Source organism: Scylla paramamosain, chromosome 3 (genome assembly GCF_035594125.1).
Source record: "Scylla paramamosain isolate STU-SP2022 chromosome 3, ASM3559412v1, whole genome shotgun sequence".
Classification (NCBI taxonomy): domain Eukaryota; kingdom Metazoa; phylum Arthropoda; class Malacostraca; order Decapoda; family Portunidae; genus Scylla; species Scylla paramamosain.
In genome coordinates, this window is record NC_087153.1 from 28,803,022 (window position 1) to 28,829,301 (window position 26,280).

Below are 26,280 nucleotides of genomic sequence, written 5' to 3' on the forward strand. Positions count from 1 at the left end.
AAAATAAATAAATGAATAAATAAATAAAGAATAATTGAATAAACACTAAGCAATAAATATACAATAAAATAAATACATAAATACATCAGCAAGTAACCAAAATCATAAATAAAACCAAACAACTGGTCACTCAGCAGAGACAAAACACCAACAGACATACAGACATACAAACAAACAAACAAACAAACTGACAGACAGACGAACAAAGAAATCAAACACTTTCGCTTTCTTTCACCTGCCCGGACCTGCCGTACCTTGCTAATGACCTTTAACAAGAAGACCTCAGCGACCTCTCCTGACCTTTCCCAGTCATGTCTATTTATACTCGTTCTCTCCATTGAATGCCTCTCCTCTGCCACTGTACCCTGACCTGCTCTAACATGTCCCTGCCTTTCTTCTTGACATCACTAGTCTATTATTGTCTGCTCTACTTTCGTGCATCATCGTTCTTTTATTCTGCCTTTACCTTCCTCACCACGTAACCATATCGTTGAAAAAATCCTCATTTTTTAACCCTGACCTGCTCTGATACACGCGCTTCTAATTAACACTATTTTTTGCTCATGTCACTATCAGTTTATCATTTACCTACGCTATTTCCGTGAAGGATTATTCTTCTGTTTTTGCTTTTACTTTTCTAACTACACTATCATCAAAGTTCATAATTCTTTAACCCTGACTTGATTAGTTCTAATGCTTTTAACTTACGCTATTTTACGCTTTTGACATTTAGTTCATCATTTTTTTTTCTATTTTCGTGGTCTTGCCTTTCCTTTTTTTTCCTTCTGTGCCTCAACTTCAACTCCACATTCTTTAATCCTGTATTGACTTCTTATCCTTCCATAATCTTCCTCAACTACCTTTACATTATTAATCTTCCGTACATAGTTATTTATTTATTTTTTTACTTTATAATCATCATTATATTCATTACCACATAACTTACCCTCCTACTGTACAGTATCACTAACTTTTACATTCGTTAACATCTTATCTACCTTTTTAATTTACCCGTATATTACAACTAAAAAGTCGACATTCGTTACCCCCTTATCCTGTCTTAACACCTTCACTAGCCCTAAAACCCTAACACACACACACACACACACGCACACACACACTCATTTTCTCTCTAACCACAGCTTACCGCATACTCTAAAAACCCTGATCTGATATCTCTCGTATATAACCTCTCCTACTACAAACGTGCCTTATCTGAACCATAACCACGCCCAATCCACCCTATCTTACACCGCTCTACCCTTAATCTACGCTACAAGTTACCCTAATGAATAGTATAAGCGAGCCACACCTCTGCTAATCTGCCCCTCGCTTTCCCGCCCCTACAGGAACATTGATCACCTGTTGTTGCTGTCGTCAGTGTTTGCACGGGTGGCGGTGGCGTTGCTCTTGAAGTCACAGGTGTAGCCGACTAGGGGACGAGTAACTGACACTGTTTCCCAGCACTCTGTTTGGTTACGCATTGCATGTCACTGTCCGTCACGAGGGAAAAGCACTGTGAAGGCACATTTCACGGCACTGCTTTGAACTGTCCGTGGTTGTTTCCCGTGCACTGCTTTATCTGGTCACTTTCCAGCATCACGACGCCGCGCGAACACCAGTGACAGTGCCTCCACATATCTATTGGCACTGCTGGCTCTTATTTGGCACTGTGGCGGAAATTACTGCTACCGCTACTGTTGCTGTTACTATTGCTATTACTACTACTACTACTACTAGTCATGACTCCATTACATCATTTACTACTACTACTACTACTACTACTACTACTACTACTACTACTACTACTACTACTGAATGAACGTCACGAGTCAGCGCAAGGCATAACACAGGCCAGCATCATCCTCTGCAGCACTCACTGTCTGTCATCACTGTACACTACAAAGCGGCACTGCTCACTCGTGTTTCCGCATCTCGCCCACCGCTTGACACTCGCCTTCCACGTTCTCATGTTTTAACCCACTTCTTTCCTTCAAGTTGAACATGAGATACCATGCAACACTTCTCAGCATCGGCCTTCAGTCACCACAAGCATGGCATCTCACTGTTTGGCACTGTTCGGCACTCACTGGCACCGATATGAGTACTACAATGAAAGTACACTCCGCCACTGCCAACCATTAATCGACAACTGATTCCCGCCCATGTACTGCCGGGTCATGGTGTGAGTGTCAGTGTCTGGTGTAGGTTCTATAGAGGGGAAGGTGCCAGTACTCTCATACGGTCAAAAACCTTGTATAGTAACCTCATCTACTTCTCTTTCAGTGTGTGTGTGTGTGTGTGTGTGTGTGTGTAAACAACTTCTTTTAAGTACTCATTAAATTTTCATCCTACTGCAGGAGGAAGGAAAGAAAAATGTTATGTGGAGCGTTTGTCCTCCCCCTTCAGTCAGGCTTATTTAAAACTTGGCAAAACACTCCAATCTCGCTCGCTCTCAGGATGAAAGTTTACTTATTCTTTCCTCTTCGTTATCAAGTCTTGACGAAGGGAGCGCGACATGCGGAAGTAAAGGGGAAAAGCTACATAGTGGCAAACACATCAAACAAATCATTTCATACGCGTCCAAGAATGGTCCACAGATCAATTGATGCTGTCTTTCACATCTCTCCGCCACCGCCGCCACCGCCGCCACCACCACCTCCTCCTCCTCTTACTCTATTGATTTCCCAAACGAGAGAAAAAAGGCACAAAAATATATGTTGACAACTGTTTCCTACTTACCAACGACCGAGTTCCGGTAGCGAGTTGTTAATAGTACTGAGACAGCATCCACCCGAGTTGTCAGTGTCCTCATGGTTATATTCTATCGTGATCCTCCTGCCCACACCTCTCTCTGCCATTTTTAGAGCTCGTCTGCTGGAGCCTCGCGCAGGTCCCCGAGTTTTGGTGAGCGCAGGACACCACGTGACCTGCGCTCCCGCTCTTTCCTTGACCTGCGCCTGCCGTGCTTATGTTAATTTTTCCTCCTCCCTCCTTTGCTCCTCCTCCTCCTCCTTTACCGTCATCCTCCCCCACTTTATTGTACTCCAGAATCTATTTCTTATTCATTCTGGGATGAGCTGGATGATACATTACTGTGAACTGAGGTGTCAAGGCTATTTGGATATCTCTGGGTCATTTCAAAAGACTAATCATTATGCTCTCTGGTTACTGACATCACATTTCCACCCAGAGTACGCGGTTTTGTTTCAAATGTAGAAGCTTTCCATATAATACAGTATGTTATTAGACACTCCATGGTGTTAGGTATACTAGTTTATAATAGAATACCATTTGTTGTGTTGCGTAAGAATCATTAGTGCAAAATCTAGAGATAAATGCATCAGACAATCACTGAGCTTTGTTTAAGGATTTTAACCTTGATTTATTCATATGTTTTTTTGTTTTTTTTTTCCCGGGAGCTGCATTTCAGCATAAATTTTTATACCAAGTATCATAAGTCTTCATAAACGTTTACTCTAAGCATTTAAAACCAATAAGCGATGCTGAGAGATTGGCAAATATTTTTATGTGATTCAAAATAACTCATTTAACATGAATTCACAGCCTAATTGTAAAGAAAGTAACAATTGGGTGGCCGTGGATAGGGAGGCGTAAGTGTTGGAATGTTTACAGTCAGCTGATGAGTCAAAACAATAACTGCGCGGCCAGGGACTTACTACTACTGCTGCAAACTTAGACATTCCTTGCAAGATATTTAGTCATGGTGGAACCCATATTCGACTACCAGTTCCGGTTAATACTCATAGGAGACTCGACGGTCGGCAAAAGTTCTTTACTCAAGTATTTCACGGACGGGAAGTTCTTTGAGGTGGGTGGTGGTGGTGGTGGCCTGTGCTTCCAGGTGACTTCAGGTGGAACGCAACTTTCTGGCCTGTGTCTGACGCTTGTTACCTGCAGAGTAGGGGTGTTTGTGCTCAGTGTGCATCCCCTGTACGTCTGTCCGTGCCGGGGCACGGTGATCAGGCAGGCGGAAGTGTCACGAGGGGCATCAATCACAGCCACAGCAGCAGGTGGTCAGGTCCCCACTCGCCAAGGTCAAAGTGTTCGTGGATTATCACCTTTGTGGGTCTAATGTGCATATGGAAGTTTTATGAACTGTGAACTAGCCGTATATTTTATTTGTTACATACATGATATTGTTGCTCACGCCTGAGTAGCCATGGCCATGAAGAACTTGTAACTCAAACTTATGTTGTATTTCTCGTGAATCAGACTCAGGGTCTTGTGTTGCCAGCACAACCTGAGTGAAGTGACCACCTGGATGTAGTTGATGCCATGGACATAATAGAGTCTTTAGCATTATTCTACTTTGAAATTAGTTCTGTATATTTTGCTGGTGTTGGTGGGCCTCATAGCAACTATATGTAACTTTATTAGATTATTGTTTTATGAGTTAGTGAATTTTTTTCTTCTTTCTTTCTGTCTTGAAAAACACTTTTTAAACCAGTGATAAGACAGTAATTAATTAGTGAATCACATCTTTTTAATGAGGTTAGCCCTGGTAGCAGATAAGTTTTTACAATTCAGTTCTCTTCCTCATAGTAATGGCAACATTGCTGCATATAAAGGAAACTTTCTGCATGAAATTGCAATTGTTAAACAGTGTGCACTAGACGAGAACAAGGAAGCTGAAAACACTTGAGAAGCTCAGGGTTATTCCTGAGAAATGGAACTGTGAAAATTGTATTAGAGAATGAGTTAAGATCAGGATGGTGACACTGAGGAGGAGGCGTGGGAATGTGTCCTCCTGTAGTATGTCATGATGTGGTGACCTTGACTGCCACCTCCATGAGTTACATTATTATTACAGGATCAGGGGCCATCATTGTTAGCAGGTTTGACTTAGTTTGGTTAATTTATCTTAAGTTTGTTATGCATATGCTTCAAAGGCATGGCCATTCTTTTTTGGTCTAATTTTTCAGATTTTTTTCCAGTCTTTAGTGTGGAAATCTGTGAAAATTGGTGATGAAATTTATAAAACTCACATTTTTTTTTAATATTCTAGAAGCAATAATTATATTAATGAGAAAAAATAATAAACCTTTGCCTTGCATGTTCACTTCCCTGAAAAAAGATTATCAACATGTGGAATGATTACCTTAATTTGTAGCAATTCTTTCTCATACCTATATTAACCTGTAAAGTGCTTAGTATGTATATATACCTCTTAGGGAAGTGTTTAGTACGTATATACATCATTTTGTTTTCGAGCCATATTATGGCCTTCAACTTTGTTTATATATGTAAAACTTGTCACTAACAGTAACAAAGAATTTTTTTACATGTCAGGAATGAATGTTTTTCATGTACATATCCGTCTATTAGGCTCATAGTTATTATAAACTGAATACTTCTGTAGGAACTGAGGTATATTTTGGGATTTTCATTTTTTTGATGCCTATGTGAACATGCTTATAATATCAAAGCAATAAAATTAAATTGAATGCTATGGTATTGGAGAGGAATAAAGATTTTGGTTATAAATGTTGCGGAGTTGGCCAAACAGGGTGGGTTGCTGTATTTCCCCAAAAATTAACACATAAAAAAGTAAGTTATTTTCTTCTTAGAAATTACTTCTCAAATCTATAATCAGTAAGGCATAAGAAATAGGATGTGAGACTTCAGAGTATTCAGAAAGGAAAACTGAAAGTCATAAGATTCATAGTATCGTATATTCTTTGAGAACTGTGGGTGTAGTAGCCATGGTCTTGAGAAGTGGGGCACTGCCATATGCACATCCATTTTCTTGAATGTACAATTCTTATTTTTTTATAGGTCTTTGTAATGTAAAGAAGTACTCATTTATTACACCCACTATAGGGTTGTGGAAAGTGTATGTAAAGGTGAGAATAAAAGCTTTAAAAATTTAAAAATAAAATTCCACATCCCTAATCTGATATCGTGAGCTCTGAGAAGGGAAAAAAATCCAAGAATCAAAATCATATGGTAGCCGCACTTCCATTCATAACATGGGAATAATATATATATGAAACGATGTTTTTTTTCTCACTTTATGGGCTAAATAAAAAAAAAAAAAACATACAAAAAAATGCAGCCTGACAAGACCCCTATCTCTCACAAAGTACAACACTATGGGTTAATTTGGTGGTGTGAATGAAAGGCTAAGCCATTTCTTTTCCTCTAGAAACAATGTTACATCAATGCCCTGGTACTTGGTATCTTATCTTGTCTGGCTACAACCTCTTAGCAGTCAGTAACATGATTAAGAAGCCTTGAATTAAAGATAGGCTTATCAGTCAAGCATGCAAGTTTTGGAAGTATCAGTATGAGTATAAATTTAAAGAAAAACTGTATACTTTATTAATGTGCAAGTTTTCTGTATTAAACAAAGAATTTGCTTGATGACATTAATTAGTGAAATGTAATTTGATACAAGATTGCAAGTTGGCAAAACATAGTTATCCTGTGAGCTAGAGGTACTACTCACCCTGGAGGTGTACCACTACACTACTAGGTGTATCTCAGCCTATCTGCAACATTATGTTGTTATGTTAGTTTTTCATCATGTTCCGTTGTATTTCTCATATATCTCTCTTTATCAGATTTCCTAATTCCCCCCATTGCTCTATTTCTGTCAGTAATTGGAGATATCGCAACTTGTAGTTCATGATATCAGCTCCTAGAAGTCCATAGTGTCATATCTCAGAAATGTGGACAAAGTGTTGAGAGTAACCAATTATGAATTTTTATTTTCTCTCATTTATAAGTTGAAGCTGTACTTGAATGATGAAGTTTTTTTTCAAGCCAGATTATGTAAAGAAAACACATATCAGTGACAGTGACTATTGAAATAATGGTATACATTATGAAACTGGCATCCTTAGACAAAATCCTGCCACTCTGCTAGACACATAGTGTTTATTTTTTATTTTTTTATTTTTTTAATTGTATTTATTTATTTTTATTTTTATTTTTATTTTTATTTATTTATTTTTTTGGCACTTAGCACAGGCTGTCAACATTAACAAAATGGGGAAATGATGACAGTGTTTATGTGTGTTATGGCAGACTAACTCTGATTAAAAAAATGAAAAAAACATCCATTTATGGGTTAAGTAAACATTGGAAAGTGCTCACAGTCATCATACTGATCAATATATATATATATATATATATATATATATATATATATATATATATATATATATATATATATATATATATATATATATATATATATACGAGGTGTGTCATTAAAGTTCCAGGACTGGTGTCCTAAAAGATGAATTTCAAACCCAAGCCACAAACCACCATATTTCCCCTTCAAAGTAATCCTTCTGGAGTATACAACTGCGCTCCCAACCCTCTACAGTCACTAATCTTTTTCTTACGTGCTTTTAAAATCATGTCCTCTGTTGCAGGTCGTTTAACAATGAGCGCTGAACAGCGAACAAACTTGAAGTTTTTGGTGCAGTTGGGGAAAACGCCGTCAGAAGCACTGGGTATGCTGCAAAAAGTGTACGGGGATGAGACAATGTCACGCTAACGTGTTTTTGAGTGGTGCAAGAGGTTCAAAGAGGGCCGGGAGGACGTGGAAGATGACCCCAGGAGTGGAAGACCCTCAACGAGCAGGAATGAGGCCAATGTTGAGCGTGTCAAGCAGATGGTGCGTGACGATCGTCGGTTGACTGTTCGAAAGATCGCAGATGAGCTTGGCATGAACCACAACAGCGTGTGGAAGATTATCACTGAAGATCTGGGCATGCGGAAAGTCTGTGCGAAGATGGTGCCGAGACTCCTGAACGATGACCAGAAGGGACGACGCATGCAGGTGTGTCAGGACATCCTCGAGCGTCTGGAAACTGAACCAGACTTGCTCAGGAGAGTCATCACCGGCGATGAGTCCTGGGTATTTGAGTACGACCCGGAGACCAAACGCCAGAGCCTTCAATGGAAGAGTCCGGCGTCGCCACGGCCGAAGAAAGCAAGGCAGTCCAGGTCCAGCTTCAAGGTCATGTTGATCGCTTTCTTCGATGTGAGGGGCATCGTCCACTGCGAGTTCTTGCCACAGGGCCAGACAGTCAACCAACATGTGTACAAAGAAGTACTGCGGCGTCTGCTTCGTGCAGTGCGCGAGAAGAGGCGGGAGTTGTGGCAGGGCAACTCGTGGCTGCTTCACCACGACAATGCGCCTGCTCACAATGCCCTGAGCATCAGAGAGTTCTTGGCCAAGAAGAACATCGCCGTGCTGGAGCAACCGCCCTACTCACCTGACCTCGCTCCGTGCGACTTCTTCCTCTTCCCCAAGCTCAAGGAGGTCATGAAGGGGACCCGTTTTGATGATGCGGACGACATCAAAAAGGCCGTGACGACGGAGCTGAGGAGCATCCCGCAAGAATCCTTCCAGCAGTGCATGCAAGCCTGGCAGAGAAGGATGGACAAGTGCATGCGGTGCCAGGGGGATTACTTCGAAGGAGATAACCTATAGTTTGTAGCCTGGATGTGAAATAAAACTTGTGTGGCACCAGTCCTGGAACTTTAATGACACACCTCGTATATATATATATATATATATATATATATATATATATATATATATATATATATATGATATCTAACACAGAGGAAAAGAATGAGAAGATATGTTGATAAAAAGTATTCATAAATTGAGAGATTTAAAGTTGTCAACATTTTATTTTCTATAAAGAAAACAACACTATGGACATTGGCAGTTGACACCATGTACCAGAAGTTGTGATACTTCCAATTAGTATCAGTTACTTATGATTAGGTGTAATTTTTGCTGAGGATCTATCTTGTGTTGCAGATTTCTGATCCCACTGTTGGTGTGGACTTCTTTGCACGACTCATAGAGGTGTCAGATGGTACACGAATAAAACTACAGCTCTGGGATACAGCCGGCCAGGAAAGGTTTAGGTAAGAATCTTTGTTTTGGTTCTGGTTAATGGCTCCTTTATTTTGTGCTGTATGAGGGGAAACCAAGAAATATCTGACCTTAGAGTGAGGGACAAAGCTAACTTACTTTTGGAGTTCTAATTCCAGTGTCCTTTATAGTGTGCCCTTTGTGACTCCACACACAGTCCCTTCAGTCCTTCTGTTGCTGTGGAGGTTACGTTGTGCCCTCCATGATGTCTTCTCAGCTTTCAAAATCATTTGTCTCATTATGTGGATGCTGCTCTTTTGCAAAAATTTACATAGCACATGAATAGTTATCTGGTAAATTTACATAGCACATGAATACTTATCTGGTGTTGTCATGCTGAGAGTATGGAGAGGTAGTATGTTATGGAGAATGGGATTTGATCAGCCTTAGTACTGTCTGTACACTTAATTCTTTCTTCCTTAAATGACAATACTTGCTTTCCCTGTATAGGTCCATCACACGTACTTACTACCGCAACTCTGTGGGGGCTCTGGTGGTGTTTGATGTGTGCAACAAGAAGTCCTTGGAACATGTGCCCATGTGGATCATGGAGGCAAAGAGACACATTGAACCACATAAAGCTGTCTTCATTCTGGTTGGGACTAAGGTTAGTATTGCATGAATCTGCCTTATTGCATGTATATGTTGATATCTGAAGCAGGGACAATTAAGCCAGTAACTACTGAACCAGTAAACAGCACAACCAGTGGACTGTTCAACCAGTTGATAACTGAACTGGTGACAATTCAGCCATTGGATTGAGAACTTATTCTTCCAGTAAAATAGTTTCTATCTGGACTTAAAATATGGAATAGAGATTAAGATTTATTGAAATGGTGCATAAAATAGTAAAATAATGTAGTAAAGGTAACAGAAAAATCACAACCTATACAGTACAGTGTCCCCTTTGTACATGATCTGGATCTTAGTTATTGTTCACAGGTAAAGTTTATCCAGTTCAGCTTGATATTTTTAACTCAAGCAACAAGTCACTGCATGTTTTTGGTGTACTGACAGGTGTGTTGCACTGATGTACCAAAGCATTCTGACACACTAGACACTGGACAGTGATGCCCTATTTAATGGCCTTGAGAAACTTATACATAGTTTAGTGTGCACACAATATGTACTCTGACTCAGGGCATTATGGAATTTTTCACAGCATTTTGTAGTTATAGGAGCACTCCTTTATTGTGGAAGTATTTCCAAAGTTTGGTTGGGAAATGGGTGTCCCTCCAGCTTTCACCAATCTGCATGCCACAAATGTATTTGGACTCAAAATACGTCACCACTTCTTTGACTTCCGGTTGCAAAGGAAGAGCAGCAGTGAAATCCTCAAAAACTGGTACGACATCACCATCAGGCACAAATGCCAAAGTTAGCAGACACTTCATGAGCAAGAATGCCCTTCTTTCTATGCATAGCCTTTAGGCTGACAATTTTTTTGTTTTACACTAATTGACATGAATTTGAAAAAAAAAAAATGAGGTGGAGGCAGATAACTTTTTTTGTAAATGTGCTGATGACTACAGTTTCAAGATTTGTGAGAGTTTTTCATGTTGTAGACCAGGCATGGTGAAAAGAAAGATGCTCATATCCTGCTTGGGTAAATATAGGGATCATGGCTGTTGTCCACTTTGGCAAGTAGAGTGTGTAGTTGAAAGTAGAAAATTTGTGTTTTGAATGCACTCTCACACATCTCTTACTGTATTGTAATGTTGCTATTGAGACTGATGACAGTGTTGATAATACCCATACAGATAATGTGGTCAATATCATCCTCCCCAAAATTATGCAGAATTATTTCTTCATACTCTGGAGGAATATCAAAATATTTGGTATGGGAAATTTCACATCCACTCTTGTAATGCAAATGTTTTCTCCTTACTGATCATTTAATTAAGGACTTTTATAGTAGTTGCTGCATGACATCATCAGTTGCAGATGCTGCAGCAATTAACACACAGTTCCTCACTCAGTCAAATGAACATTCACAAAATGAGTGTAGTGCACTCACCACCACCAACTTACTGTTAGTAAATTGCCTGAGTGAGCATAAGCACCAGGCTTCTTTCTTATTTTGTCCTACTCTGTCTGCATACTACACCTGCACCTGTGTTTGTGATAATGACAACACTACCAGTAGGACATGCCTGGAGTCATCCAACATTCTCTGCTCTTCTCATTGTATTCATACCCTGCATATGTGAGGAATAATTTTCCTTGCTCAATGCTGCCAAACTGAAGAGACATTTAAGCTGTACAGTAGTGACTGCTGTGAAACTTGGGCATGGATTGATGACCACAAAAGAGTAAGTAAACATGACAACATTGCTCATGTGTCCTCTGATTTGGTTGTCACTTGTTAATGTGTCCAAATATGCTCATGATCATTACTATTCCATTACTATGTGTTATTTGATTCAGTTGTCACTTTTTCTTTCTTTCTTTCTTCTTCTTATCATCATTCTCATCATTTTATATTATTCTGTTCAATTTCCTGATTCATTAAACTGGTTTAAGTACCCATTGTTTGCACTGCCCATTGGTTGCCTACTTGTTGAATTGTCCATTGGTTCAGATGTCCACTGGTTGAATCGTCACTGGTTCTGTTAGTAATTCAATATGTAATCAAAATACAACTTTGTAAAGGCACAGTTTCAGAAGCATCTCTGCTTCAAAGTGAAATGGAACTAGATCTTTCTTCCTATGCAGGTCATGCCCCTCAATAGTAGCAGTTATCCATGCACTGCTATGATTCATTGTCAGTATTGGCATTTTCACCTTTGGGGTATTTACATTACTCAGACCACAGTAGCAGTACTGCATAATTTTTTTATAGCAAGTGACCACTTGATAGGATTACCCTGTTACACATTGCACATATATTAGTGCTTCAGAATACCAGCACAGTATCAATGATATTTATCTTAATCAGTCACATACCATATATAACAAAAGTAATCTAGGCTCCAGTTGCAAGCCAGGAGTGAATGGGTTATAGTTCATCGAGTGAGGGATCAGACTGAAACTTTCATTAATTCTTTTCACTCGTTGAGGATGTCTTTTCAGAAACCAGAGGTAAAAAACATGTCTTCTCCTCTATAGTAATAGCAAAATATTGTGTTAACAGTGGCTTGGAAGTGGCTTCTCATTAAATCTATTGACATATATTTTTGTCATTACTGCTAATTAATCCTAGAAAAGCTACACAGGACATGCTGATGCATCAAACTACAATGATTAAGTTTTGTTTGTCTTACAGATTGACATGGAAGATGAGCGGGAGGTAAGAAGGGAGGATGCAGCAGCATTAGCCAAGTTCTATAACATCAGCTACATTGAGACGAGCTCCATGCGAGGTGTCAATGTGGAGGAGGCCTTTCGTACCATCACACAGGAAGTGTATGATAAGGTGACTCCTCAAACTTCTTTCATCTCCAGTCACTTACAGTTATTTGATTGATTGATTACTTTTTAAACTACAATTGGTTAGAAGAATAGGTGGTCAACGGAGAATATTTCAAAGTAAATATGAACTGGGCAATTTTAAGTTAGATGTTTGGCTTCAAAAGCTGTATCAGAAAAGAAAAGAAAGACTTATTTGATACATTTATTGATTTATTCAAAATACATATGACAACAACATTCATAGAATAATTATTAGACAATTTGTGGATTTACAGAGAAAAAATAAATCTGGCAAGATTGTTGAAAAGTATTTTACAAAGAAAGAGAAATAATATTTACTATGGATTTCAGAGGCCATGTTTGTTTATTTTTGGGTGGAAATAACTGCATAACAATATGTTGGATTAAATTTACTGTATGTCAGACTTCTAGACCTTTAAAAACAAAGTTATAATTAATTAATTAATTAATTAATTAATTAATTAATTACATAACATGTAATTTTAAAAACATAAGAACATAAAGAAAATAAGGAAAGCTGCAAGAAGCCATCAGGCCTACACATGGCAGTCCCTGTAAATTCCTTATTGAAGAGCTGGCCTCCAGCTTGAACATATGGTATTGCTGCTATGTCACTTGGTAGGGTCTAGCCCATAGTTACCATCCATCTCATTGACATGCAATAAATCATTATGGCTACATAAAAGTAACCTTGTAGCTTGACAATAATGCTATCTGTGGCAGGAGCGGCAGTATCATCTTTCAGTGAGGTAACTGTGGGGTGAAGCCAATGGAACATCACAGAGACATCACATTTGTGCTGAAGCTTCAGCTTGCCCTTCACCATGGAATTTAACTTTACATATAGAAGGAAAGTTCCTTACTTATTCAGTTTTTTTTTTTAAATACATAATGATAACAAGGATTAGCAGGATGTCTGACACAAACTCCATTAAGAGCCTAATCCTACACCAAACAACTTCAGAACTCCTGCCAATGTTACTGTCTCATTGCACAAACTGGCAACTCACTCCTCAGTCTGAAAAAAAATCACCTGGGAGAAAATTACAGCATGGCAACTTAAGCTAGTCCCTCATATGAGTTTAAAAGCATAGAATAATGGCTTAAGTGTTTGATATATTGACATAAGAAAGAGTTACCTTTTTTTGACTGCTCATTGTTGTGGCTCATAAAACAGTTGTGTTTAAACAATACAGTTGTGTGATACCTGTAAAATGTACAAGCTATGATGACATAATTTGAGTGATAGTTTCACTAAGAAAGAGAAAGAAATAGAAAAATTCAAGCCATATAACTGATTCCAGCTAAAAGTTTGTGAGTGCATTGGTAAAGAAATGGCAGCATGAGAGATGCAAGGAAGTGTTTCACCACGAGCATGGTGGTGGTCCAGCCCAAAGTTTGACAACACCTTACACCTTTCTTTCATCATTCTTATGAAACTGTATCACTCAGACTATGTCACCATAGCTTGTGTATTTTCAGGCATCACACAGCAACTCAGTATTGTTCAAAACAAACACGCTGTTTTATAAACCAAAACAATGAACAATCACAAAACTTAAAGATATCATTATATGTCAAATCCTGAATCCATTGTTCAATGCGTTTAAAAACGTGAGGAGCTCTAACTTAATTTGCCATGTAGTTATTTTCTCTCAGCTGATTTTTTCAGATGAGTCGCTGGTTCGTGCAGTATGATGCTCATGTCAGTGTGAGTTCTTAAGTCATTTGGCACTGACTGTACTCCTAGACAACTGCAATGGTTGCCAGACATATGGGGCTGCCATAGCTGTCTGTAACATAATGGTCCGAGATCACAAACCAGGGTACATCAATTTCACATGCCATTGGTATACAACTCAAAATATTTCTGCAATTAAAATCACTTTAGCACACAATGAAGCACAACTTGATGCAAAGGGAAGGGACGGTGGGTAGTGACTGGTTTCTAAACATACTGAGGGAGAACATACTGTGGGGTCTGTCAGAGAGAGAGAGAGAGGAAGTGATTATCAACATGCAGAGGTTTGTGGGTGACCTTTTGTAAATGCCAGGCTTTAGCAAATATGATATGCAGTTGTTAGTTATATGTCACATTTACATCAACAAACCAATTCAGACTTTCTCACTTAAATGGAATTTTTCATTTTTCTGTTTTGTGCTGTCACCACCAGCCTATAATTATGGGATGTAGATGAAGGTAATTTACTTCCCTGTAGGCTGTGGCTTACATATCTATTATATTAACAAAAAAACTACACAACTTCATGCTCAGTCTAGACAAAACACATCAATGACAAAAAAAAATGCTGCACCTGCCACATTCCATTGAATATCAATAATCTCAAGCAAAGCTTAGGGGATGACTTTCCTAATGAAAAAAAAAATAATTATCTCAGCTATAAATGCAAGGAACAATGGTGGATAATGACAGTGGACTAAAATCATAGTGGAGGCAAACACTGCAGTCTACTGGCAGAGAGAGAGAGAGAGAGAGAGAGAGAGAGAGAGAGAGAGAGAGAGAGAGAGAGAGAGAGAGAGAGAGAGAGAGAGAGAGAGAGAAAGTTAATGTCTATGTTGATGTTGTGCTTCAGATGTCCTGTTTAATTTTTGAGAGGATCTTGTGTCTTGGTTGTAGAAGTGCTGCAGACAGGTTTTGATGCTGTTCATCACAGCAGCACACCACCACTTGGATCATTCACCCACAAGATTGCTGCCTGATGTGCTGTAGTCTTGTTCTGTAGAATAAGAATAAATGTCACTGACACTTGCCAAAGTTGTGCTTTGAATTATCTGTCTATATACCAGACTGTGCTAAATCATAAAGTTTGCAACTTACTATAGCAAGACAAATTAGTGTGGATAAGGAATTTGATCATTCCTGCACATAAAAAAAACATACCATATTAAATACAAACTTCATCCATGCCCACCAAACTGTATACAGTAGGGTATGCAACAATGAACCTGATTCATTTCAAGCAAATGTGTGTTAAGGCAACAGAAGATCCTAGGGAAAAAAAATTAACTTGTTTCAGGGAAACAGAAAATAATATAAAAAAATCCACAAAAAAAAAATAAAATAAAATAAAAAACATCAAAATAAGCACATTTGCACTAATGCAATTTAGATAACTCAACAAATATATGCAGTAACCTCCCGAGTTTCCTGCTGTGTCCTAAATTCCCGCCATCCCAAGTTTCGCAGTGGTTTGACAAGTCCCATTTACCTACTGTCGGCGTCACGCATATTCATATAGTAAACCCCCAAAAGTGGGAGCCATATATATATATATATATATATATATATATATATATATATATATATATATATATATATATATATATATATATATATATATATATATATATATAATCTCTCTCAAAGGAAAGTAAGAACAAGCCTAAGGATTGCTAAATAGAATGAGACTGATTGAGAATAAAAATGTAATTATGTATACAAGTAAGAAAGTTGTTTATTTTATTTTATTTATTTATTTATTTTTTATTTTTTATTTATTTATTTATTTTTTTTTTTTATGTATGAGGGACACCAGCCAAGGGCAACAAAAAAGAGCCCACTGAACTGCTAGTCCCCAAATAGGATCCAAAGTGGTAATCAAAAATTGGAGGATATGTGTCTTGAAACCTTCCTCTTCCAGGAAGATGGAAATACAGAAGCAGGCAGAGAGTTGCAGAGTTTACCAGAGAAAGGGATGAAGGATTGAGAATGCTGGTTAACTCTCGCATTAGAGAGGTGGACAGAAGAGGGGTGAGAGAAAGAAGAGTCTTGTGCAGTGAGACTGGGAGGGATGGCATGTAGTTAGCAAGATCAGAAGAGTAGTTAGCAGATGCAGCAATGAGAAAGAGGCTGAAGACAGTCAGTTAGAGGAGAGGATTTGATGAGACGAAATGCTTTTGATTCCTTCCTGTCTAAAAGAGTGGTGTGAGTGGAACCCTTCATACATGTGAAGCATACTCCATACATGGATGGATAAGGCCCTTGTACAGAGTTATTTAGCAGTTGCTGGAAGAGTGAGAAAAACTGGTGGAGAAGAGTGGTGTGAGTGGAACCCTTCATACATGTGAAGCATACTTCATACATGGATGGATAAGGCCCTTGTACAGAGTTATTTAGCAGTTGCTGGAAGAGTGAGAAAAACTGGTGGAGACATCTCAGAATGCCTAACTTCATTCATAGAAGCTATTTTAGCAAGAAATGAGGTGTGAAGTTTCCAGTTTAGATTATAAGTAAAGAACAGACTGAGGATGTTCAGTTTAGAAAAGGGGGACAATTGAGTGTCATTGAAGAAGAGGGGATAGTTGTCTGAAAGGTTATATTGAGTTGACAGATGGAGAAATTAGTTTTTGAGACATTGAACAATAATATGTTTGCTCTGCCCCAATCAGAAATTTTAGGGAGATCACAAGTCAGGCATTCTGTGGCTTCCCTGCATGAAATGTTTACTTCCTGAAGGGTTGGATGTCTACAAAAAGACATGGAAAAGTGGATAGGACAAGAAGTTTGGTTTAGATCACTGATGAATAACGGGAAGAGAGTGGATGACAGGACAAAACCCTGAGGAACACCACTGTCAATAGATTTAGTAAAAGAACAGTGACTGTCTACCACAGCAGCAATAGAACAGTCAAAAGGGAAACTTGAGATGAAGTTATAGAGAGAAGGATAGAAGCTATAAGAGGGTAGTTTGGAAATTAAAGCTTTGACACAGACTCTATCAAAAGCTTTTGATATGTCTAAGGCAACAGCAAAAGTTTCACCAAGATCTCTAAAAGAGGATGACCAGGACTTAATAAGGAAAGTCAGAAGATCATCAGATAGAAGGTTGTGAAGTGATAGGTGTTTAAGAATCTCCCTGTTGAGAAAGGATGAAGTAAAAATGGCAAAATGAATAAGGGGAGAGAGGGAGTGAGGTATCACTCCCTTATCTTTGACAGATAATGGGAAGGGGAGGTAACAGGGAGGGAGGTTTAAAACAAGACAAAAGAATGGAGAGGAAAGGAAAAAAGGGAGGAAGGAACAGGCGCCAGATAGATGAGCAGTGAATCGCATAGCTGGTGAGTTAGTCTTGCGAGTTTTAGTTTGTTATTCCAATTAAATTATTATTAAAAGTTCAGTGCTTGCATGAATGGCAAGTTCATCTTGCCAATTTTGGTTTATTATTGCAATTAAAAATTCATTAGAATTCCAGTGCTTGCAAGAGTGGCGAGTGTTATGCCAGTTTTGGTTTGTTATTCCAATTAAATATTTATTAAAATTTCAGGATGTTATTGTAGCTGTATGTTATAACAACTATGCATTGTCGCGTACCCTACTGTACATTCATTAATTTTTCATAATATTCCACTCATTGTAGGTAGCTGTCTCAGTCTAATACAGAAGATGCAAAAGAAATTGCACACTGCAAATCTTGATACACTGACATTGATGTTATATTTTGGCTTAAGATCAATCTTAATATTATAATAAAAAAACAAAAACAAAAATCAATAAAGGAACTCCCACACTGGAAAAAATTGCAATGTTAGTGTTGTAATTTGTAGTGTGTGACAACTTTCGTGTAAACTGCATAGCCTTCTCTTACACTTTTAATTTTCTCTGTCTTCCTAGATATGTGGGTATAGTTGTATATAAGCTAATTTGTCAGGAGATAAATATACATAATTTAAGATAATTTTGCTGTTCCTTTCATCAAAAGATCCAGTCTGGAGAGTTCAGAGTAGAAGAAGGTTGGGATGGGATCAAAACCGGTTTCTCCCGTCCAAACCACTCCTACCCCCTGATGGAAGCTGAGCCTGAGAAGTCTGGATTCTGCTGTTAAGGAAGAAGCAGATCCATTCATTTGTGTGCATGTGTGTTGATTCTGGTGTATAGTTTATTATGGAGGGAACGGTTTGTTGTGACAGGGTAGGGAGGGAGGGAGGGAGAAATGAGTGAGTGTGAGAAATTTTTGGCAGTCTGCTGCATTCGTCTTTCACCAGATCAATTTGAAAATAAGATACCAAAGGAACTCATGTCTAGTCCTGTCCAATCCTATGCTACAAATGTGATTTTTTTAATGGAATTTTTTATTAAGGCTACCATTGTTGTTGGAGACTAGTTAGAGTTTTATGCTAATTTATATGGTAAGGGCAGACTAGTGTAATTCTGAGATGTACCTATATGTTTGCTGTGGCATGTTTCCTTTAAAGCATAAAGGAGTTTTCAGGCTGGAAAGGTGTACTTTAAAGACATTCATCATGCATTGAATGTATGGTTCCAGAATTTACCTCCTTGGTTTCTTTTCTTTGTGTGTATATAATGTACATGTATTTATATACATATTATATATATATATATTTATACATATCTGTATTACTCTTAAGATATCATTACAATACATAACACAAATGAACCTATTTTTGCATGTCTTTACTCTTTTTCAGAACAGCATTTGTTGTACATGAGTGCATCTACTATTTTTTGGCACAAGACTTAATATGTGCATTTAGCTGTTCTCCACACATGCTTCTTTCTTATTAAGTAAACTTTGTACACCCAATCATTATGCAAGCTATTCCTGTTAATGTGACATCTTTTATGCCTATTTTAGATTAGTTTCATTGATTTTCACAAACACACACACACACACATGCACCTATGCAAGCCTATGTAAAAATGGTCTCATTAATTTAAGCACATGCCCACATTTATTTTATCATAAAATTACACATGCATAAAGTGACAAGAATACTCACACAGAGGTATAAACTGAAATCTTTTGAAGCATTAAGGAGGGCACAACATTTTCTATCCTTAACATAAATATGATATTTTGCAAATATGAAATTTTCAAGTTCCATATTATTTCAAGAGTTATTTCATCTTACATTTATTTTTGGATGCTCTTAAGAGAAACTGTTACTGCAATGAGTTGTGTATTTATTGTACTAAGTTCAAAAATGTACATAGATGTTGTAAATGTGATGCTTGCTATACTGCTTGAGAGAACCCTAAAAGATAGTGTAAGACCCTAATCCCTGTCCTGCTAGTTCATCCACGTTTGTAGGCACTCGAATGCTATGGTTGTGTAGACCCTGTCCTCAAACAGCTGACTGTCCTTGCATCCTCCCAAATGATCCTATTTGTAGTACTTTTGATTCCAGTACCTTAACTTCTACATCTAGCAAAGTAAATCACATTAACCATCTTCTCAAAGCACACCATAATATCAGATTGCAAACAGCTGCCTTCATAACCCACTTCCTTCTACCTCATTTATGACTATCACTATATATGCACTACTATTTCATCCAAGTTTTGATTACCTTCATCATCACATGAGTCTTCTCTGTTTCCCTCCCCCTAACTTTAGTTTCTCAATTCCAGAGTAGTACTTCATTAATTGTTTATCTGAAAGGCTCATTTCTGTGCCTCTAGTTACTTTTCCATATCACTAACTGCCACCACCAAGAGTCCATCTTATCATGCTTTATAGTAATGCTAGATTTAATGCTAAACCCATTCAATTTATTCTGAGGAGTTGCTCATTCATTTTGTATGTAACGAGTTGGAATGTAGCTACAGCAGGAAACTGGCAGCAAGTGAGGGCTGTGGACAGGTAGAAACAGTTGGGACAGGTAAATCATCCTGTTTTGTACATAGGTAAATTAAGGTTTCATTATCCTTGTGCTTGAAGTGTTGAGTGAGATCTTTTTTAGCAATCAAGTTTTACACACTGAACATTGTGTAACAGATATATTTTGTAAGGCATTTCCCTAACCCCAAGATGTGTCCAGCATGTGCTGATTACTGTAGCACCCAATCACCCCACCCACGAGCACAGTGCTATTGTATGCAATTTTAGTCTATCCCAGAATTTGATACAAGGATGTGATTCTAATAATAAAAAGCTTAAGTTTTAATTGTGTGACATTTTAATTTAACCCCATGAAACTTTATAGTTCCTAGAAACCAGTGTTTGAATGATTTGCTATTTACTATAAAAAAAAACCTAATTACTACTTAACTTTTATTTAGAAAAAAAATTTACTTGCAAAGATAAACAGTGCAAACCCTTGATATGAACTTTAACACTACTACATATACCACATAATTATAGTTAATTATTTTGATGTTCTGTTGCAGAAAATAGCATGTATCAAAACAATTCAGATTTAAAAAAGTAAATCATTTTTATATTTTAAAAAGGTCTCAAGATGGTGACTAGGCAAACTAATAACAGAGTGCTGCCCAGTACTCTTACCTGTAAATGCCTCTTGTGAAGGCCACCATTATGTAAGGCCAACTATCCATTTCAAATCATATGAATCATTGTTTTTCAAATATCACGTAAACAAACAGTTGGATCAATAAGACATTTTGACAAATTGTATAACACCGTCACCTAATTTATCATGTCTGTCATTAAGGAGTTTACTCCTAGCTTTGAAGATAAAGCTGGCAAGAGCCAAGTAGACATTCAGACAGGGGAAGGTTTTATGTCACATGACTATCATTCCATCACCTCTCCTTCCACTCCCATCTCCTCCCTCTCTCCCTCTTTACCGTCCTCCTACAATGAATCCCTTTACATGTAACAACCATGTCATGTAAAACCTTCCCTTGTGTGAATATCTACTCACCTCTTGTCAGCTTTGCCTTCAAACCCAAGAGTAAACTCAATAACACAGTGCCTATAAATTAGGCGACAGTGTCAAACAAGTTGTGCCAAAATATCATATTGATCCAACTGTTTGTTTAGGAGATATTTGTGAAAAATAATACCATCATATGTTTTACTGTTGCAACCAGGTAAAAATTTACAAAGCAACAGTCCATAAATTCAATTATCAGTTGGAGAAAGTAATACAGAAAATTATCTCTGGCTCAGAGAGGACAGAGTGCCTTGCTTATTGGATCAAGACCACAGAGTGAAATTTTTTTTTTATTTATCTACTTATTTATTTCATATACATCACCTTTATACCCCTTAAGGTGTGGCATAGTCTCCTGAAGCACACACAACATATATACACACATAGAAAGGTATATCTACTAGCCATCAGAAACAGCAAGAAGGAAGATCACTATTACTCAACTTAAATCCCCAACTAATTTACTAGGTCAACAGGGACTACACAGAGAAAGGTGCAAAGCCCTCAACTTTTTTTTCCACTTGGTCTTGGATATGAATATGAAATCTCTAAAGTCTAAGTTGAACACCTCTACACCACTAGGCCATTCAAACTGGTTTGACACTATACAAACTTTGAATTAATTAATGTGACTTTTCATCTATGACATGTCTCTAAATGAAAACTGGATTTGTCAGTCTACATGACATCCTCAATATAATACAACATAGAACTACAGAACATAGAACTACAAAAACAGTTACAGTATAGGCTTGCCTCATCATGGAATGTTGCATGTCGAGGTGTCAATATCTGAGGGGTTCACACAATCCGTTGCCTCCTGGCTCCAGAATGTACCACTAGCGCACTGCTGCAGGACTGGAGATCCTTGTGAGCACCAGTAGTACTGCAAAAGTGTGAGATATATGAATTTCAATTAATTATTGACAACCTTAATATCTCATGAGAAAAAAAAAAAATCAATTAGATACACACACACACACACATTATGGCAGAAGTGGTGGGGGCAGGAGAGGAGATAGTCGAACAAACTGAAGAGGGTTACAGGATTGGAAAATACAACAAAAATGTAACAAAACCAAAGAAAATAAGATTCATGTCACAAACAGCAACAGAACATGACTTACAAAGAACAGAAAAATTGGCAAAAGTAGAAGGAATGAGAAAAATGCGAATAAAAAAAGACATGAATGAAGAAAAGAGGAGTAAATTCAGAGTAGAGGCCCAGTCAAAAAAAATGAAGAGAGAACACAGGAACAAGCAAGGAGATTCATTTGAAAAATTGTGGACATGAAAGTGAGGAAATAGTGGCACAGAGATGCCATGGAAGATTACCAGGCAGAAGTTTAAAAATTATGTATACAAATATAGATGGTTTGGTGTTGAGCCTGTTGGAACTTAAAGACTACTTAGAGAACAATAAACCCAATGTGGTATGTTTAACAGAAACCAAACTAAAAGAGGAAATAAAGTTGAGATTTGCAAAGGAAGGATATACCACAAGGAGGAGAGACAGAAAAGGAAAGGGAGGAGGAGTTATATTGGTTAAGAGGATACTGTTGTTGAGGAAGTGGAATATGGTGATGGAATGGCAGAAACTTTGAGCGTTGTGATTAAGATCAAAGGAAGTGAAAAAAAGGAAAATTAGTGTAACATACATACCACCAAAAACTAATGCATAGATATAAAATTATGCAACTAGAAACAAGAAATAGCAGAGGAAATGTTAAGGAAAAGTAACGATGTGCTCTTAGTAGGGAACCTCAACACTAAAGGAATTAACTGGGAGGAGATGGAAGTGAAACAAAATGTTAGTTCATGGAGCGAAGAACTTATGAAAACCATGCTGGTGAATACAATGAGACAGTAGGTGAAAAAAACTACAAGATACAGAGAACCAGCACAGTTGGACTTAGTGTTTATGAAAACCGCAGTATACACTGTCTAAGTCCAATGGAAAGAAGTGTTTATGAAAACCCCAGTATACATTGTCTAAGTCCAATGGAAAGAAATGATAATATGACAATAGAAATAGTACTACAAGAGGAAAGTGTTGCACAGGAAAGAACAATACAGAAATGGGAGACAGAACTGTGCAAAAGCAAACTTTGCTGAGCTTAATGAATTTTATGGAAAAATTAACTGGAAAAAGCTTTTTGAAGGTAAAATAGCACAAAAAAAAAATTAGATATTTTTGAGCAAGTCTAGAGGGTGCAACAGTTTGTGCTAAGTTATAAAGTGAAAATCAGGAAGCGTGATTGGTATAATGCCAGGTGTGTAGAAAAAAAAAAAAAGACAGGGCATGGAGGAAAATTATGAGAAATCTTAATGGAAATACTAGAGAAGAGTACAGAAATTTTGAAATTGACATAGTAAGAAAATGCAAGGAAGAGCCCAAACTCTTCTACAGATACATAAATGGGAAAATGACACATAAGGACTTCAATGTTTACCACCAGCTTTGGGTTTCATCTCCCTTCACTGACCATCCTGGTGAACTAGCCTTCAACTTTGCTATCCTCCACGACCTAGAGCAACTGGTGCAACACCCTACTTGTATTAATGGCCGTCTTGGAGATACACCCATTCTTGACCTTTCCCTAACCTCTAATCCTTCTGCTTGTGCTGTTAACCTCTCTTCTCCATTGGGCTCCTCTGATCACAATTTCATATCTGTATCTTGTCCTGTCACACCAATTTCTCCTCAGGATCCCCCTAAGCAGAGGTACCTCTGACATTTTGTCTCTGCTAGCTGGGGGACCTGAGGTGTTTTGTTGATTTTTCTTGGAATGACTTAGTGCTTTTGTGTCAGAGACCAGTCTGTGTTTGCTGAGCACATAACAGAGGTGATAGTGTCTGGCATGGAGGCATACATTCCTCACTCTTTTTCTCAACCTAAACCTTCCAAACCTTGGCTTAACACAGCCTGATCTCATGCTATACTTGATAGAGAGGTGGCTCACAAAAGGTACTTGAGCCTTCCATTACCAGAATCTCATGCACTTTATATTTTTGCCAAGTCTGTTCTCCAACTAGCCAAAAACTCCTTCATTAATAGAAAGTGTCAAAATCTTTCAAGATCTAACTCTCCTTGTGACTTCTGGCACCTAGCCAGAAACATCTCCAATAACTTTGCTTCTTCTTTCCCTCCTTTATTTCAACCAGATGGCACCGCTGCTATCACATCTATCTCTAAAGCTGAACTTTTCTCAAACCTTTTGCTAAAAACTCTACCTTGGACAATTGAGGGCTTGTTCCTCCCTCTCCTCCACCCTCTGACTACTTCATGCTACCTATTAAAATTCTTCACAGTGATGTTTTCCATGCCCTCGCTAGCCTTAATCCTCAGAGGGTTTATGGACCTGAGGGGATCACTCCTATTGTTCTCCAAAACTGTGCCTCTGTGCTTGCACCTTGCCTAGTTAAACTCTTTCAAATCTGTCTGTCAACATCTACCTTTCCTTCTTGCTGGAAGTTTGCCTACATTCGACCTGTTCCAAAAAAAAGGGTGACCGTTCTAATCCCTCAAACTACCACCCTATTGCTTTAATTTCCTGCCTATCTAAGGTTTTTTAATCTATCCTCAACAGGAAGATTCTTAAACATCTATCACTTCTTACCTTTCTATCTGATCCCCAGTATAGGTTCTGTAAAGACAGCTCTATTGGTGATCTTCTGGGTTTCCTTACTGAGTCTTGGTTATCCTCTTTTAGAGATTTTGGTGAAACTTTTGCTGTTGCCTTAGACATATCAAAAGTTTTTGACAGAGTCTAGCACAAAGCTTTGATTTCCAAACTACCCTCCTACAGTTTTTATCCTTCTCTCTGTAACCTCATCTCAAGTTTCCTTTCTGACCGTTCTATTGCTGCTGTGGTAGACGCTGTTCTTCTCCTAAATCTATTAACAGTGGTGTTCCTCAGGATTCTGTCCTGTCACCCACTCTCTTCCTATTATTCATCAATGATCTTCTAAACCAAACTTCTTGTCCTATTCACTCATATGCTGATGTTACCAGTGTGCATTTTTACACGTCTTTTCATAGACATTCAACCCATCAGGAAGTAAACAGTTCACACAGGGAAGCCACAGAATGCCTGACTTCTGATCTCTCTAAAATTTCTGATTGGGGCAGAGCAAACTTAGTATTGTTCAATACCTCAAAAACTCAATTCCTCCATTTATCAACTTGACACAACCTTGCAGACAACTATTCTCTCTCCTTCAATGACACTCAACTGTCCCCCTCTTCTACACTGAACATCTGCGGTCTGTCCTTTACTTATAATCTAAACAGGAAACTTCACATCTCATTTCAAGCTAAAACGGCTTCCATGAAGTTAGGCATTCTGAGATGTCTCTGCCAGTTTTTCTCACCCTTCCAGCTGCTGTCTCTGTACAGGGATCTTATCCATCCATGTATGGGGTATACTTCAAATATCTGGGGAGGTTCTACTCATACCACTCTTCTAGACAGAGTGAAATCAAAAGCTTTTCACCTCATCAACTCCTCTCCTTTAACTGACTGTCTTCAGCCTCATTCTCATTGCCGCAATGTTTCATCTCTTGCTATATTCTATCACTATTTTTCGTGCTAACTGCTCTTCTGATCTTTTTTTTTTTTTTTTTTATGTAGGAAGGATACTGGCCAAGGGCAACAAAAATCTAATAAAAAAAAAATGCCCACTGAAATGCCAGTCCCATAAAAGGGTCAAAGCAGTGGTCAAAAATTGGTGGATAAGTGTCTTGAAACCTCCCTCTTGAAGGAATTCAAGTCATAGGAAGGTGGAAATACAGAAGAAGGCAGGGAGTTCCAGAGTTTACCAGAGAAAGGGATGAATGATTGAGAATACTGGTTAACTCTTGCGTTAGAGAGGTGGACAGAATAGGGGTGAGAGAAAGAAGAAAGTCTTGTGCAGCGAGGCCGCGGAAGGAGGGGAGGCATGCAGTTAGCAAGATCAGAAGAGCAGTTAGCATGAAAATAACGATAGAAGACAGCTAGATATGCAACATTGCGGCGGTGAGAGAGGGGATGAAGACAGTCAGTTAGAGGAGAGGAGTTGATGAGACGAAAAGCTTTTGATTCCACCCTGTCTAGAAGAGCAGTATGAGTGGAAACCCCCCAGACATGTGAAGCATACTCCATACATGGACGGATAAGGCCCTTGTACAGAGTTAGCAGCTGGGGGGGTGAGAAAAACTGGCGGAGACGTCTCAGAACACCTAACTTCATAGAAGCTGTTTTAGCTAGAGATGAGATGTGA

At 38.2% G+C, this 26,280-nt stretch overlaps 1 protein-coding gene and 1 pseudogene across 2 annotated transcripts in view; one reads left to right on the top strand and one right to left on the bottom strand.

Annotated features, from left to right (window-relative positions):
* The window catches only part of LOC135093318 (ras-related protein Rab-39B-like), a 111,053-nt gene extending 90,766 nt beyond the window's left edge, over positions 1-20,287 (top strand). Inside the window, exons 1-5 of one of the 2 annotated variants that reach the window (XM_063992491.1) lie at positions 3,625-3,832; positions 8,813-8,922; positions 9,380-9,536; positions 12,195-12,344; positions 18,082-20,287. In XM_063992491.1, coding sequence (XP_063848561.1) covers positions 3,725-3,832; positions 8,813-8,922; positions 9,380-9,536; positions 12,195-12,344; positions 18,082-18,204 — 648 coding nt within the window. In that variant the 5' untranslated portion in view covers positions 3,625-3,724 and the 3' untranslated portion in view covers positions 18,205-20,287. Of the gene's footprint in view, positions 1-3,624; positions 3,833-8,812; positions 8,923-9,379; positions 9,537-12,194; positions 12,345-18,081 lie in introns of those variants that run through there. The other variant, XM_063992498.1, reaches the window with a different exon arrangement.
* The window catches only part of LOC135093310 (acidic mammalian chitinase-like), a 59,535-nt pseudogene continuing 45,787 nt past the window's right edge, over positions 12,533-26,280 (bottom strand).